The following is a 16,632-nucleotide window of genomic DNA, read 5'->3' as shown; positions in this document are numbered from 1 at the left end:
GAAGAGTGTACCAAATGCTTCTTTGCGGTTTATTTCAGACAGCCAAGTAGGTCTGTTTACAGATGAGGAAAGTGAAGGTCACAAAGGTTTGGAGCCTTCCTCCCCCACTGGGCAGGGCTGACTTGTATAACTAAGAGGACACAGTGGAAATGACAGAGTGTGACTTCGAGGGTAGGTCAGAAAAGGCATTGTGGTTCCTGCGTGTTCTCTCTTGGATCACTCTCCCTGGGGAAAGCCAGCTGCCATATTGTGAGGACACTTTGGACAGGTCCACAGAGCCAGGAACGGAGCCCTCCTGTCAACAGCCAGCACCACTTGGCCAGGCAAGTGAGGGAGCTGCCTTAGAAGTGGAGCCTCCAGGCCCAGTCAAGCCTTCAGATGAGTGTCGCCCACATGAAATCATCCCCAGCCAGAATCCCTCCAACTCCTGCTCAAGAATTCTTTTTTTTTAAATTAATATTTATTTATTTATTTGGCTGTGCTGGGTCTAGTTGCAGCACACAGGATCTTTGTTGCAACATGCGGGATCTTTAGTTGCAGCATGCGGATCTAGTTGCCTGACCAGGGAACGAACCTGGGCCCCCTGCATTTGGAGCGTGGAGTTATAACCACTGGACCACCAGGGAAGTCCCTCACTCATGAATTCTTAATGCCACTAAATGTTGGGTGATTTGTCATGCAGCAATAGATAATACACAGGGACACCGAGCCAGCCTCTCTGAAGATGAAGAGTATGGTCACATGGAAGGGATAAGTCCAGCTGTGCAGGACAGAAAAACACCCCAATCAGGACCAATGCTGCCTGGAAACCCACCTCAGCTCAGCAGAGGAAGAATTTTCTAACTTTCAGAATTATCTCAGGAATACCATTTTGTCTTGGAGATAAAGGTTTATTCTCTGTCACCTGAGAGGTTTGCCCAAGGCTCATGCTGAGGGGCCAGAAATGCTATAGGAAGAAGTCAATGAACAGACAGATGGTTGGACCAGATGACCTTTAAGTTCCTTTCCAACCTAGACATTCTCCCACCACTAGCTTCAACTTCTCTAGACCCATTTCTCCATCTGTAAAACAGGGACAATAATAATAGAACCAACAACCCCTAGGCTCGTTCAAAGGATAAAATGAAATAATCCATGCAGAGTGCTTAGCACAGGGCTTGACACATATTAAATATGACAAATGTTATTATGAGAAATAAAGCCCTCTAAGGATACAAATTTAAGATTACACTGTTGACAGCTTCTGAACAGGCAAGGAAGGGCTGTAGCAGACACTATGTGGCATTTCCTTTGTCCTCCTCTTACAGTAGGGTTGCCAGGGACTTCCCTGGTGGCGCTGTGGGTAAGAATCCGCCTGCCAATGCAGGGGACATTGGTTCGAGCCCTCTTCCATGAAGATCCCACATGCCGCGGAGCAACTAAGCCTGTGCGCCACAACTACTGAAGCCCAGGCGCCTAGAGTCTGTGCTCTGCAACGAGAAGCCACTGCAGTGAGAAACCCGCACACCGCAACGAAGAGTAGCCCCCGCTTGCCGCAACTAGAGAGAGCCCACACGGAGCAACAAAGACCCAACATAGCCAAAAATAAATTAATTAATTAAAAAAAAAAAGAAAGAATAGGGTTGCCAGATAAAATACAGGATGAAAAAAACAAAGTCCTAAGCTAAAATACATAGTACAATTAAAAAAACATGGGAGGGGCTTCCTTGGTGGCGCAGTGGTTAAGAATCCGCCTGCCAATGCAGGGGACACGGGTTCGAGCCCTGCTCTGGGAAGATCCCACATGCCGCGGAGCAACTAAACCTGTGCACCACAACTACTGAGCCTGCGCTCTAGAGCCTGCATGCCACAACTACTGAAGCCCTTGAGCCTAGAGCCTGTGCTCCGCAACAAGAGAAGCCACCGCAATGAGAAGCCCATGCACCGCAACAGAGAGTAGCCCCCACTTGCCACAACTAGAGAAAGCCCACGCCCAGCAACGAAGACCCAACACAGCCAAAAATAAATAAATAAAATAAAATAATTTATTTAAAAAAAAACAAAACCATGGGAGGCCCCGTTAAATTTGTATTTTAAATAAACAACAAACAATTTTTAGTATATCCCAAATATTGCATGGGATATACCTATACTGAAATTTTATTTATTTATTCTGAAATTTGATATTTATCTGAAATTCATATTTAACTGGGTATTCTATATTTTTATTTGTTAAATCTGACAAACCTACTTGGAACTTTGCCCCAGCCCCACTCCCAGGTGGCCTGAGCAGTCATTTTTGACCCAGACCTGTTCCCAGACTCCAGTTGATTAAACTTGACCAAAATGGAACCAATCCAGCTTTCCTTCATAGAAATTGGGTTAAGGTAGTTTGACAGCCTCTGCTGTATTGATGGTTATACCTGTAACTCATGAACTCAGGAGCTGTAAGCAGCAGCCATCTTCTGCCACATGGCCCAAGGAGCAAAAAAACAAAACAGACTGGACTACAGGGAGAAAAATAAGAAGTAAAGCAGGGCTTCCCTGGTGGTGCAGTGGTTGAGAGTCCCCCTGCCGATGCAGGGGACACGGGTTCGTGCCCCAGTCTGGGAAGATCTCACATGCCACGGAGCGGCTGGGCCCATGAGCCATGGCCACTGAGCCTGCGCATCTGGAGCCTGCGCATCCGGAGCCTGTGCTCTGCAGCGGGAGAGGCCACAACAGTGAGAGGCCCGCGTACCGCAAAAAAAAAGTAGTAAAGCAGACACCAGAAGTGAGAAAAGTGTGCAAACTTCCAGGCAGGCTTTGTAAAACCATTCTGTGGTCTCACAAGAAAGCCTTTTTTAGACACACACACACATCGCACTGGATGTTGCACTGGAAAGCTTTTGCTACTTGCAATCAAAAAGCCTAAGAAATCAAGACAATTGTAGACTTAATTCCTGGGCTCAATACGTCCCATGTTATCGATTTGAAGGGTAAAAATTACTAGGAAGCCACTTTGACCTCAATTGTGGGTCCAGTGATCAAAGCGGTACTGCTGAAAATGTAGTCTCTGGATCAAGTCTGGTCTGTGCATGTCTGCCCCGTTTCCTTGGGACACTCCCGCTGAGGCAAGCCAGTCTCCAGGGAAGCAGTTTGGCTGCTCTGAAGTCACCATGCAGTAAGGAAGCCCAAACCAGCCATGTGGACAGAGCACAAGGAGAAGCCCTGAGACTCTATGGATTGAGAGAGATGCCTGGCCAGCCTCCAGATGCTCCAGAACCTGCCATTCCGACCCCAGCCACCAGCTGACTGCAGCCCCATGAGAGGGCCCAAGCCAGAATTGTACAGCCAAGCCCTGTCTGAATTCCCAACTGAGAGAAACTGTGAGCGATAATAAAACCACTGTTGTTGTTTTAAGCCTCCAAGTTATGCAGCAATAGATAACGGATAAGACTAGTGCACAGGGGTAGCTGTCCTTGCCAACAGTTTCACTGTTTAGCAAGTACCTGATCGCAATGGGACGAGACTAGCTTTTCATGAGGCCTCCAGAGCCAGCACTCCTGCTGTGTGGTCACATGCAGGGCCCAATCCTGAAGACAGGCGAGCCAGACAGGGTATCTCCTGAATGAAGGTAACAGGTGGGGAATCAAGAAGGGGCAAAGCCCCCCCAACCATCCCTTCTTGAGGGAGGCTCCCACTCACAGGTCTCCAAGTGGACCAGGGACATATCTACCCCAGGGAGAGCTGGAGGGATGGCTTGTTTGGGTGGGAAGACAGTCAGAGCTTCTGACACTAAGAGGACAGGCTCCAGTGGTGTGGAACTCCAAAAAGTGCTGGATTCAGATCTCAGCTAGGCCACCAACTAAGCGATGCCACTGCAGTGGGACAAACCCTGGCTTTCTCAATTGTCATCAGGACATAATAACTACCTTTCTCCCTGGGTTGTCACCAAGTGGGATGACACACGCATAAGCACCTTATACACCATTAAGCACTGTTCAAATGTGGTCATTATTAGAATCTAAGATAGAACATAGAAAAAATACAGGGTATGGTCTCCATCACCATTTTCATCTCATGCATTGAATTTTTCTTTGATGAACCAAAGACCTTAAATATAGAGGCAGACAGCCTCTGCCCAGCTCAAGAGGACATGTGGCAAATAGAACAGCGAGGTTTCATACCTCTGTCTCCCCTCTTTTCAAAGATTCCTGCAAGTCAAAGTAGGCTGGTGTCAAGGTCAATTCCTGTTTCCATATGCTTCATCCTAGCACCAGCCAGCCTCCCAGTCAGAGTATAGTCAGAAATGGCTGACTCCAGGGCTGAGCCAAGACAAGTTCAAGAAGAGCCTAGAACATCTTTTCGAGCAGGACGTGGGAAGCTATCAATACCATCAGGGTCCTTTCCAGAGGACTCCAGAGCCAACTGAAGATGCCTCCACTAAGCAAAGTTAAGGCAGGATGATACAAGCATCATTAAGGGCTACATGGCATTTATCCTGCCTTTCCTGTGTGAACTGTATCCCTGAGTAACCAATGAGTAGTAGATGAGGGTAAGTTTCTCTTTTTAGAAGTATTCCTTCTAATAAATGAGGAAGAATGATAGAATTAGGTTAATCCAAGACTGATTGTTACCACCTGCTAATGTCATAGACCTAGAAGTCACCAGACATTATGAGCTCCTGATGGAAGAATACATCACCACCTGATCAAGTTTCTAGTTCTATCTACCAAATTAAGGAACTACAGAGGACACAGGAACATGTTAACCTACACCAGGAGGAAGCAATCAGCAAAACCTAGACTGTGGGACATTCTATAGGTAGACCTTATTTAGGTCCTGATACAAACAAATGTATCAAAAAACCATTTATGGTGGGGGGAGGGATAGATTGGGAGTTTGAGATTGACATGTACTGTACACACTGCTATATCTAAAATAGATAACCAACAAGGACCTACTGTATAGCACAGGGAACTCTGCTCAATATTCTGTAATAACCTAAATGGGAAAAGAATCTGAAAAAGAATAGACACTTGTATATGTATAACTGAATCACTTTGCTGTACACCTGAAACTAACATAACATTGTTAATCAACTGTACTCCAATATAAAATAAAACATTTTTTAAAAATTTATGACATTTGAGACCATTGAAACTTTGAACACTAACTGGATATTTGATGGTAACAAGGAATTATTGCTAATTTGCTTTAGTCGTAACAATGGTGTTGTGGATGTGTTTTTTAAAATCCTCATCCTTTAGAGATACATACTGAAATATTTACAGGTGATGTGTGATATTTGCGGTTCATTTCAAAATGGTGGGGGGTGGGGGCACTGAGATGAAGCAAGATTGGCTAGGAAGTTAATAATTGTTGAAACTGGATAACAGGTGCATGGGGGTACATTATACTATTGGCTACTCTTATATATGTTTTAAATTCTTTATAACACAGAGTTTTAAAGGTAAATTAAAACAGTGAGCTCTCAATGTCATCACATCAGGATAAGCCTCAGAAAAGGAGCTGAAAAGCTGGGCCATGTGTAGCCCACCATGGTCACTCCATTTTCCTGGCAATTCAGTGACTCCCCCTGAGCTACTGCTATAGTCCAGGCTGCATGTTCATGGTCTTTAAAACATGCAGAAAGATTAAAATTACAAAGTGTCTTCTATGGGAAAAAAAAAACCTCACTGAAATTTGAGAATCTACAAGTACAAGGTGCTATGCCCAGCCCCTCAGGGGACACTCAGTGGGAAGACACAGCCCCATGCTCTGGTGGGGAGGAGACAGACCAACATCCAGCTAACAGGGGTACACGGCCAAATGACACAACACACAAAGGGGCATCAAAGGAAGGATGGTTCTTCCAGCCCAGCTCATGGCAGGGGAATCCAGGCAGGTCTAGGCTGAGATGACCTGGAATTAGACTGCTTGGCTAGGATGTCTGCAGCAATGAGGAGGGTTCTCCTTGCTGCAGGGGGTGGCAGGTGCAGGGATCTGGAGGAGAGAGTGAAAGGCATGTGGTTTGCAGAGGGGGAATAAGGCGAGTTGGGCAGAAGAAGAGTCAAGGCTAGAGGAAGGAGGGTGGGGGGACCCGACTGCGAAGGGCAGTGAGTGGTGAGCCCAGGGAAGCCACAGACTATAATTTATACTTTAGGAAGACAGCACCTACTGCTGCTTCAAAGGACCACACACTCTGGCAGGTTCCGATGCAAGCACAGCAATGCCACCTGCCCTCTTCTTGGTTTAGGCAATGGCCCAGCAATGCAGATCAAATGGTGTGAGTCGAGACTCTTAAATCAGCATTTGAGGTGCAGAGCTGTGGCTGAGCACATGATGAGGTGCTAAGAGGAGTGAAGCTAAGTGATCAGGACTCCGAGAACACTTAAAAACGGAAATGGACGCGGGAAAGGGTTGTTCATAAAAGAAGAAAAGCATACAGCACCCAGCATGACCCTAAAACTCACTGACAGTTTGCTTCGTGTGTGTGATGAGCCTCCTAAAGCCATATCTGTGTGGTGACACCTGGCACATGACTCACCACACATGAAGCTGCCAATTTCAAATTAGTTCAGGGATGTTTCCTACCACCTCCTCCTCTCCACGTGTCAGTATCCAGGAGTCTTCCAGGAAACAGGCCCATTTCCTCCATATCTCTTTACCCCTGGGATAAGGAGATATTGATTTTGGTTTAAGGAACCTCACATCCTTTTCACAGGTCTGTCTTTCTTTATTGACATCATTTGCCAACTGCATCCCAGAAGATTACAGGAGGTGTAAAAGCCGCAGGCTTGAATACCCAGCCCCTGGGAGGCCCCACGGCACTGCACCTGAACCCGCTGGCTCTTACTGACAGGCCAAGATGGATGCAGGCCTCCCTCCTCCTCCTCCTCCTCCTCCTCCACCCAGTGGGCTGATGACAGTACATGTGCTTGTCTCCCACGCTGCCTTGTACATTGTTGGCCCTCAATGACTGATACAACCAAAGCTGCTGTACGCTTGCTGTCACAATGTTCTAGACTGCTCGCCGGCCCCAATCTTAGAATAACAGACCCTCCCTGAAGAAGGTAAAAGGGTCAGCAGGAGTTGAAAAACTCACACTAGACACTCCACCAAAGGCACCAAAGAGAAGGTCCTGCAGAGGAAGGAGGTCCATGTGGCGAGTGTACCCTTGTCACTTGCAAACCTGAGCCACCAAAGGGCCTCAGGGGATGTCTAGGTCAGAAAAGTGCTTGAGAAGCAATCAAGGGCCAACCACGTGGGCGGAGGCCCCGAAGAGAAGGCCCTCAGCACACAGAGCAGCGGACCACGAGTTGTGTGAGATGCCCTGCAAGCCTGGCAGGAAACAAGAAGCCCCTCTCCACTCAGAGCCAAGTGTAAGCACTTGCTCTCCTTGAACCAGAGTGAGCACCGGCCCTGACCTGAATGACATCACTGAAGTCTGCAGGGAGGAAGGAGGTGAGCCAGAGACTCCTCATCCTTTGAAAGGCCTGCATCCAAAGCTGGCCCTAAGAGTCTGGATTTGGCAAGCTCCTGCAACACCTCGGGGTTCCCCTAACTGGTAAGCGTGACTGACTACACCCATACTGCTTGTGCAAACAATGTGTGGTCCATGCTGCACACCTGCTTTCCTTCTGGGAGCCTGGACTCTGGGACCGTGCCAGGCAGAGGGTACCCACGCGACAAGACCCCCAATAAAATCCCTGAGCGCTGAGTCTCTACCGAACATCCCTGCTTGGCAACCTTTCACACGTGTGTCACAACCAGCTGCTGGAGGAATTAGCATGTCCTGCATGACTCCACTGGGAAAGGAGCCCTGGAAGCCTGTGCCTCGCTTCCCCAGATTTCATCTATTGCCCCTCTTCCCTTTCTGCTTGTGCTTTGCTTCCCTTCACTGTAATAAAGCAGGCTGCGAGCACACATCGAGCCGAGTGCTGGGAGTCCTCCCAGTGGGTCATTGAATCTGGGTTAGTCTTGGAGACTCCAACATGGCACCCCAGCAAGGAGTCTCCCCTATGTGAGGTGGGTGGGCGCCTTAGCACCAGCTGAGTGAGCAGGTTGGTGCTGCCCACGAGTTCCCACTTCTTCCCCCATGTAATAGGACAATAAGAAAGAGGCTGCACTCCTCACCACAAGCGTGAACTGGAAATGGCTCTGACACCACAGAGAACCCCATGTTTGTGAGGGCCTGTTATCCAGTTAGATCTAACATTTTAGGACAGAGGCCTCACCTCTGACACACAGCCTGCTTCCCACAGGGTCCTGCACATATAACACATGCAAAGCAAACCGTCGGGTGCACATGAAACTAGTTTAAAGAGCTCTGGGATTGTAAAAAGCCCTTTTAAAAGTTTTATCTTTACTCCCCAGTCATCCAGTCACTGCCACACTTTATGAAGTGACAAATCATCCTAGGAACACAGAGACAATGTGCACAAACCCTTGTAACCCTATGGAAATACAAACGAGGACCACAGATACAAGGCTGTTGGTTCATGGAGGAGCCTATTTCAACACATTCAAATCTGTCAACATAACATATCCAAATAATCTGCATTTCATAACTATCACTTTTCCAGCACTCCTGGCTAAGCCGGCAACCTCCAGTTCATCCTCCCAATCTTATTTCAGCAAACAAGTTTTCAAAATTGAAAACAAATTAAGAAAAGTCCGAGTTTGGCACTAACATACTTGCTTTCTGAAACCCCATAAAATTGCAGGCAATTCTCATTCATTCACTCACTCATCCATTCAGATTAACCAAGCTACTGAGGGCATATCAGTGGCAAAGCACCGTGCTAGGCTTCATGTAGAACACGAAGAAGATGCCAAACTTGGCCACGGTGTCCCTTTGGCACAAAGCTGTCTGCAGAGATGCCCATACACAAACTCCCAAAGGAGGAAGATGTGGTCCTTAGGTCAGTCTGGGGCTACTATGGATATTTCAAATGGGAAAAACCCAAAGTGGGGGACTGCTAACACAGGGGATGGAACAGTTGAAAGAGATGCCTGGAGAAGACAGGCAAATCCAGGGCCCTCAGGGTGGGAGGTGGCACCACACCAGGGACCCTGTCCAGGGCAACAGCTGGAGGCTGGGGCACCAGCTCAGCAGAAGGCAGACCTGAGCCAGGATGTGGCACTAGGAATGGGGAGGAAGGATGGATGAAAGGAAGGAGACAGGCAGGGCTCAGCAGTTCCATCTGATGTGGGGTGAGGCAGGTAGGAGGCAGCAAGCATGACTCAGAGGTTTTCAGCTATTCATAGAAAGAAGAAGGTCAGGAAGAGGAGCGGGTTGTAGGGGAAAATCATAATTCATGTCACTAGACCTTGCTAAGAATGCACTGTGCTTCTCCAAAACACTCTGCCAGTCCACTCGCAGGCTCTTTGCAACACCCTCGTATTAAACGTTAAAGAAACGGACTTCAAACCAATGTTTACACATTATCAACTTGGGCATTCCTTTTCAGCCTCCTATCTGGCCTCACAGTATGAAACACTGGATGATGTTTCAAATTAAAGCTGAATCCAATATAATAAGGCCACCTTCTGAGGTGGAAACCCCAGTGGCTTAACCTGAAGATTTGCACCTTCAACTTCATGTTTTCAGGGACACTTTGCAACTGGATAGTCTTTTCCATCTCCATCCTTCAAGCATCACCTAAACTGATATTAAAAATACTCCCTGGTGGTCCACTGGTTAAGACGCTGTGCTTTCACTGCTGGGGGTCCAGGTTCGATACCTGGTCAGGGAACTAAGATCCCACAAGCCGTGCAGCCAAAAAAAAAAAAGCAGCCACAGACAAAATGAATGGGCATGACTGTGTTCCAATAAAACTTTATTTAAAAAAAAAATACTGTCTCCATAGAGTTTGCCTTTGAGAGTTGGCCCCACTGGAGGAAGGAGTACTTGATCCATTCTAGAGGCAAAGATGTCTTGGCCACCACCCCAAAGTGGGCCCAGCTCACCATATGTTCAGTGGGCTTCCTCAGCCAGAGGACTTTCAAAACTTACTTTCACTTGACTGTAGCCTTCTTTCTTATAGACCCAGACTAATTTCTTTGAGCCCTTCCTTGCTAACTGGCTTTGCCATTCCTACCCATATATCAGTCTGAACAATAATAAATTAAAACAAAACATTTTTGTTTCATATTTTGTTTGAAATCATTTCCTGGGAAATAGATGTCATTTATAATGTCGCCAAACAGGCAACTTGTATACAACAAAACAGAACTTTGTTTAATCAAATCAATCTTGTCATCAATGTGGATAAAACTTATGTTTGAAACACTCTTTCCATAAGAACTTGCTGGGGCTAATACCTTTGAAAATTCTGCATCATTTATGAATTCTTCCATGTTCCCTGGGAGATAAGAACTGGGGATTAAATTTTTTAAATGGGAACTAACAACCAAAAAAGAAAAAAAAAAGACCATATTCCTGCAAAACCATATTCCCCTTATTGGTATTCGAACATTCAAATAGATATGGAATTAAGAGTGCCAGGCAATGGAATAAGAACCTCGTCTCCTGTATTTATATTCCTAGCACATTGTTGGAAAGAAGTAAAAACCTACCAACAATTACCCATACCTCCCAGAAATACTTTCTATATGTGACAGTATTTACAAAGAGCATCTTTTTATTCTTGATAATAAAAATTTACTAAGCCCAGCTGTTGGCAGTATGTACTTTCTCCCTTAGAATAAACTTGAGCAATCAAATGAGCTTTTCCAGCAAAATCTAGGGCAGAAGCACTCGAGGAAGCGATACTTAATGGAGAAATTCTAATCCAAACCCCCACTGATTATCTAACAAAGTAAAAATAATGGAGATTGAAATGCAGCTCAAGACTACAGTGCAATAACCATTTAATTGGCAAAATCAATGCTGACAATACCAAGTTCTGCAAAGGATAGAGATCCACAAAAATCTCTTTATTTCTTGCCAGTGGGACTATAAATTGACACAACTGCTTTGGAGAAGAGTTTGGCATTCACATTCTCCACAACCCAGTGATTTCACCCAAGAGGAACGCCCGCACATGTACAAGCATTTTTGTAGTCACCCATCAAGAGGAGCACAAATAAGTAAAAACGGCGCTCACGTCCTGGGCTGTTATAAAGCAGTCAAAATTAGTCCCCCCAAATCATATGCTGTACAATATGCTTTTTTATAAAGTTTCAAATGGTTGAAATGAACAATGTGGTTTTTTTTTTAATTGCATATATGTTAGATAAAACTAAATAAAAAGAAAAGAAAGTGGACAGGGATCAGGATTTGGGATGATGGTTATCTTGGAGGGGGGAAGGCTGGAAGATGGGATCAGGGAGAGGGAACAAGACACGTGCCCGCATTTTCTCCAAACACCAGACTTCACTTAATTAAAAGAAAAAAATTTGAAAGTGGTCTTTCCAAAAGGGAAGCTAGCAAGAGAAGCCCCTCTGATTCCTTCCCCAGCTGTCATCCCAGGACTAAAGCTGACTCTACCTGACCCCTAAGGAAAGGAGATGATGAATAAAAGTTCTCTCATTCTGTTTGCAGCTCCGAGCACCTGAATTTGCCTCTATTCCAAGCACACACACTTGGAGAACTACTGAGAACTGGGGGTCTGGGGCAGGTTGGAGGAGGTGACCCATGCCCGCCGCTGGGTGCAAATGGAACCCTGGATAACCTGCGCTGTCAGGACTGGGAGCGGCAGGCCCAAAGGGTGCTCAGTCCTTGAGCCCAGCAGGCAGGACAGCCAGGCCTGGTCTGGAAGGCAGGATTCAGACCAGAAGCAGGGACAGGAGAGTGGTGTCAAACATCTGAAGTGCTGCAAGGCCCGAAGAAGAGCAGACCAAAGCCGTCTTCCAGAAGGCAGAACTGGAGTGCAGGGAGAAATGGTGATTCCAGCTCCACCTCGGAAGGGCTTTTTCTGCACTTGGAGATTGACTCAACTCCTGTGGCACTGGAGGCCCAGCCCGCAAGCTGGGTGCCTCAGGATACACCACTAAAGTTTGCTCCTTCGGCCTCAGTTTGCCTTCCTCTAAAATGGGAATGAAGATGTCTTCGTGGCCAGCCTCACATGGGGATAAAGGAGGGGGAGGGCTGTACAAATGTCAGGGATCATTCATCCTACCCAAATGAGTCAAGCAACAATTCTGCCCACCTTGGAATCTAGAAATGTCCACAAATGAAACTACAGAGCTGGACTGTGAAAGCACACAACAAGAAAACTTGTCCCCAACCCCTTCTCCCCACAAAACCAGTATTTGTCCCCACAACCTTATCAGCAAGCAAGAAGAATTTTTCTTAATTACCCAGAGAATCTGTACTTTTGAGATAATCTTGAAATGCTAACTGTCTATACATAGTTACCTTAAGAAAAAAAGAGGGACTTTTTTGCTCTTCCAATTAAAATAAAACAAAAATACATAAGGTCAGATTTTACTTCCACTAGAACTAGGCCTTCCTGCCACTGTGGGACCCTAGACTCATAAACATTACCTTGACCTCAACTACTGCCCCCTAGTAGTACCTGGTAAAATGCAGATAACTCAGAAATGCTGAACTCAAGGATGAACAGGCATTAGGACACACATCTGGGACAGGCACAGACTTTGGAGTGCAAAGGGCCTAGGTCAGAATCTCCCTCTACTGCCTACCCTGCCCAGTGACTTTGGACAAGCCACATCCCTCTGGCAAACTTCAGAACTCCTCATTTGTACAATCCTGGAACCCACCTCACAGTGTGATTTCAAGGATGAAATAAATGAACATAACATAAAGCAGAGAGTGTGGTCCACAGTCGACATGCCCTATGTGTTATGTCCCTTGCCTATGAGACAGAGTGACACTTATTTATAGCAAATCATGATGATGATCCCTATCATTGTATGCCTTGGTGAAATGTTTACACACTTGACGGAGTATGGGAAGTGGGATAAAAACACCATTCGGAAAAGGATCTCTTTTTGCTCAGTTGCCAAATTCTAAGAACACTCTGTCCTGTGATCTGTATGGTGCAGCCAAGTGGGCCGAGGGGCACCAACGACACCACATGAGATGAACACATTAGAAACACAGGTCAGGGCTTCCCTGGTGGTGCAGTGGTTAGGAATCCACCGGACATGGGTTTGAGCCCTGGTCCGGGAAGATCCCACATGCCGCGGAGCAACTAAGCCCATGTGCCACAACTACTGAGCCTGTGCTCTAGAGTCGGCGAGCCACAACTACTGAGCCCTCGTGCTGCAACTACTAAAGCCCTCGCGCCTAGAGCCTGTGCTCCGAAACAAGAGAAGCCACCGCAGTGAGAAGCCCACACACCGCTACAAAGAGTTGCCCCCGCTCACCTCAACTAGGGAAAGCCTGTGCGCAGCAATGAAGACCCAACACAAAAATAAAATAAATAAAATAAATAAATTTATAGAAACACAGGTCAGCTTTCTCCCCTGCCAGGAATTAAAGACAGTGATCCCCACTTTGAGTGGGGACCATCACTTAAGTTCAGTGGAGCTCCCAAATTCTCAGTGGCATCACAGATTCAACTAACCTCTAGAAGCTGTGCTCCAAAAAGGCGAGGAAGGACCATATAAATGCTCTGGTGGTTGACCTGAAGAGATACTGCCCAGCCAAGTGAAGTGAGCAAAGTGACCCGAGCTTCAGCAAACAGAATGGCAGGGCCCTCCTGTTTGCAATGACAATGGAGCTGTGCTTCTCAAACTGTGGTCCAGAGCAGCATCACCTGGGAACTTGTTAGAAAAGCTGAATCTCAGGCCCCTTCTACACCCACTGCAGCAGAAACTCAGCAGGGGGGCTGAGCACTTGATGTTTCAGTAAGCCCTTCAGGGAATTCCAGTGCTCACTCAGGTTTGAGAATTGATAGTATAGAGTGATCAGAGATCTCAAAGTTTAAACCATCCCCAGGAAACATACCTAGACGGCCTTCAGGATCTTTCCCCCTTTCAATCCATTTCAGTGGAACACAGTGTTAGCTATCTCACCACTGGACTTCACTGTTGAATCCCACACTGCTTCTAGAATAAGAAAGGCCACAGTGGGATGCTTCCTGGTTCTCCACTGAATGCCAAGATGGGCTCCTGAAGGGCAGAAGCCATGTCTGATGTGTCTGTGAGCCTGCTATGCCCCCAGGCCAAGGCCCAGCAACCAGCAGGCACCAGGAAAAGTGGGAAATAGTCTGACCAACTGAGGAGGGAGCAGGAGCCCTTCCCATGAGTGGGTCCCAAGGACTGAACAAGGTTACTGTCCCCCTCAGTCCTTATACAGTGATCTTAGCTCCTGAACCAGAAAGCTCCTGAATCAAGGACTTTGGGGGCTGACTCTGGCTGGCTGCTCCAGGTCCCACAACTACCAGGACCAGAGGGGTCCCAAGGTCCCAAATCACTCCCTCACTCCAACGTCACTGCTCACTCCCTAGACCCAAGCTTGCCAGAGGTCATGTCCATAGGGGCTCCCCTGCCTGAGGTCAGGGCCCCAGCCCTTGAAGGTTGGCCAGAGGCATTTCTCCTGCTGGAGTGCGAGTTCCCAAACATCTCCAGGCCAATGGCAGTGCCCTCCAACTCTGGATGCCCTCTGTCACCATGGCTGCAGCATCACCACCCTCCAAACTCAGCCAACCCACCCTGACACTTCCATACCTGTAGTAAGAGAGGAGGCCGTTGCTGAGCACGAACCAGCGGCGCTGGTAGCCCTTCAGGTAGTTGGTCCACTTGAGAAGCCAGCCCTTGAAGCTGTCCAGAGGAAGTGAGACCATCGGGAGAGCGGAGGGCGTGCCACTCCCTGGCACTGGAGCCCCAAGATGTGTCTTCACCTGCCCTGGTCGCGGGGCCTTTGATGCCGGCAACAACCCGGACTCGAGTTTGGTCAAGGGCACGCTCCCCACTACTGGCCCCAGCGCCAGCACCTGCTCGGATGGGGCCTCGGTGAAGGGCCCAGCCCCCAAGCTTGAGCCCAACTCTTCCCGGGGACCTGACCCGGTCCCCAACCCCTGCAGCAGTTCCAATTCCTGTTTGAACCCTGGCCTTGGCTCAGACATCTTCCTGGACTCAGGCTCCGATCCTGGCACCGGCTCAGAAACTGGCTCCGACACCTGTTCTGACACCAGATCCCGTTTGGGCTGGGGCACCGCCTGGTGCTGAGGCTTGGGCTCCGGCTCGGAGCCGGGCGTGGAAGCGCTCATGCTCGGCGCCGCCGTGTGGCAGGACAGGCAGGGGACAACCGTGAAGAACGACGAGAGCCCGCGGGAGCGGCCGCCACAGCCACCGCCTCGGCACAGAGCGGCCGCTTTCCCCATGGAGCCAGTCGACCGGAGCGCGGCTGAGCCGGGGGGAGGGGGGAAGCAAGAGGCGGAGGCCTGGGGCGGGGCCGGGGGCACCGTCACGAACGCGCGGCGGGGCCGCGCGCGGGTCTCTCCGCTGCCAGTGCGCCTCGCGCCGCCTTCGCCAGCATGCTCCTGCACCCAGGCGTGCAGCGGGCTGGACTTGGACTTTCGTCCCTCCCTTGCGTCGCCAACTCCCGGCTCCGGGGCTGGCCCTTGGAAGGCGCCCAGGAAACGCTTGGGGGGCGAGAGCTCGGCGAGCGGGCGACGCGGAACGGACGGCGCGCTTCGAACCACCATCCCTGCCTGCGCCCCAACCCGTGCCAGGCGCTGTGGGAACAATGATGAATGCGGAGCCCGCCGGCTCCCAGCGCAGCTCTGTTCGCGGGCCCCGCGCCGGAGCTCCCCGCCTCTGACCCGGGCAAGTTCGCTCATCAAAACCCAGAACATGCGCCCGAAGCGCAGGGGCCCAGCCGGATGACTCTAAAAGCTGAGGAGGACGCCCACCTCCCCTCATGGCAGCCATTACCTGTCTATGGGTCCCTCCCGCTGCCACCAGGCTCAGGGCCCGAAGCCACCGCCGCACCACCACCTGGGCCAGCTGGCCTCTGCTTCAGCCAGGGCACTTCGCCGCAAGTGACAACATAGTTCAGGCTCTCTAAAGGAATAGAGAAAGTTTAGTAAGCCGAGCGTTTTAGTACAAGGAACGCATCCAAAAGCAAAGTTCTTGGAGCTCCTGGACATCCCTGGGTAATCTTAGCTGGCGGTCTGTGAAGATGCTGCAGTAGCCTGTGGAGTTTTACCTGTCTGTGCATTTTCCTAGGGGGAAGGTCCCTAGTTTCCATGGGATCCCAGAAAGGTTAAACATCACTGATTTTGAAGAATGTATCCCGGGCTTCCCTGGTGGTGCAGTGGTTAAGAATCCGCCTGCCACTGCAGGGAACACGGGTTAGAGCCCTGGTGTGGGAAGATCCCACATGTTGCAGAGCAACTAAGCCTGTGAGCCACAACTACTGAAGCCCGCGTGCGCCTAGAGCCGGCGCTCTGCCAAAAGAGAAGCCACCGCAATGAGAAGCCCGTACACTGCAGCAAAGAGTAGCCCCCGCTCTCCGCAACTAGAGAAAGCCCGCGGGCAACAATGAAGACCCAACGCAGGCAAAAATAAATATAAATAAATATATTTTTTAAAAAAACAGGCCAGAAAAGTTTGATCAACACCATGTTTTTCATGCCATTTGCATTTAAGCATCTTGGGGTGGGGTGTGCAAGCTCCGTTTAGCCACAGCTCCCACCTCTGCCTATTGTCCTAAAGCCACGTGCACTGACCTCCCTAGCCCCTGAACAC

The 16,632-nt window shown here is 48.8% G+C and overlaps 1 protein-coding gene across 2 annotated transcripts in view; it reads right to left on the bottom strand.

Annotated features, from left to right (window-relative positions):
- The window catches only part of OSBP2 (oxysterol binding protein 2), a 150,292-nt gene extending 135,029 nt beyond the window's left edge, over positions 1-15,263 (bottom strand). For both annotated transcript variants that reach the window (XM_007461205.1, XM_007461206.1), the window contains exon 1: positions 14,608-15,263. In XM_007461205.1, coding sequence (XP_007461267.1) covers positions 14,608-15,263 — 656 coding nt within the window. The remainder of the gene's footprint in view (positions 1-14,607) is intronic.
- Between the last annotated feature and the right edge of the window lie 1,369 nt (positions 15,264-16,632).

This window comes from Lipotes vexillifer, unplaced genomic scaffold (genome assembly GCF_000442215.2).
Source record: "Lipotes vexillifer unplaced genomic scaffold, Lipotes_vexillifer_v1.1 scaffold691, whole genome shotgun sequence".
In the NCBI taxonomy this organism is placed as follows: Eukaryota; Metazoa; Chordata; class Mammalia; order Artiodactyla; family Lipotidae; genus Lipotes; species Lipotes vexillifer.
The sequence above is the reverse complement of the archived record's forward strand: the minus strand, read 5'-3'. Positions and strand labels throughout refer to the sequence as shown.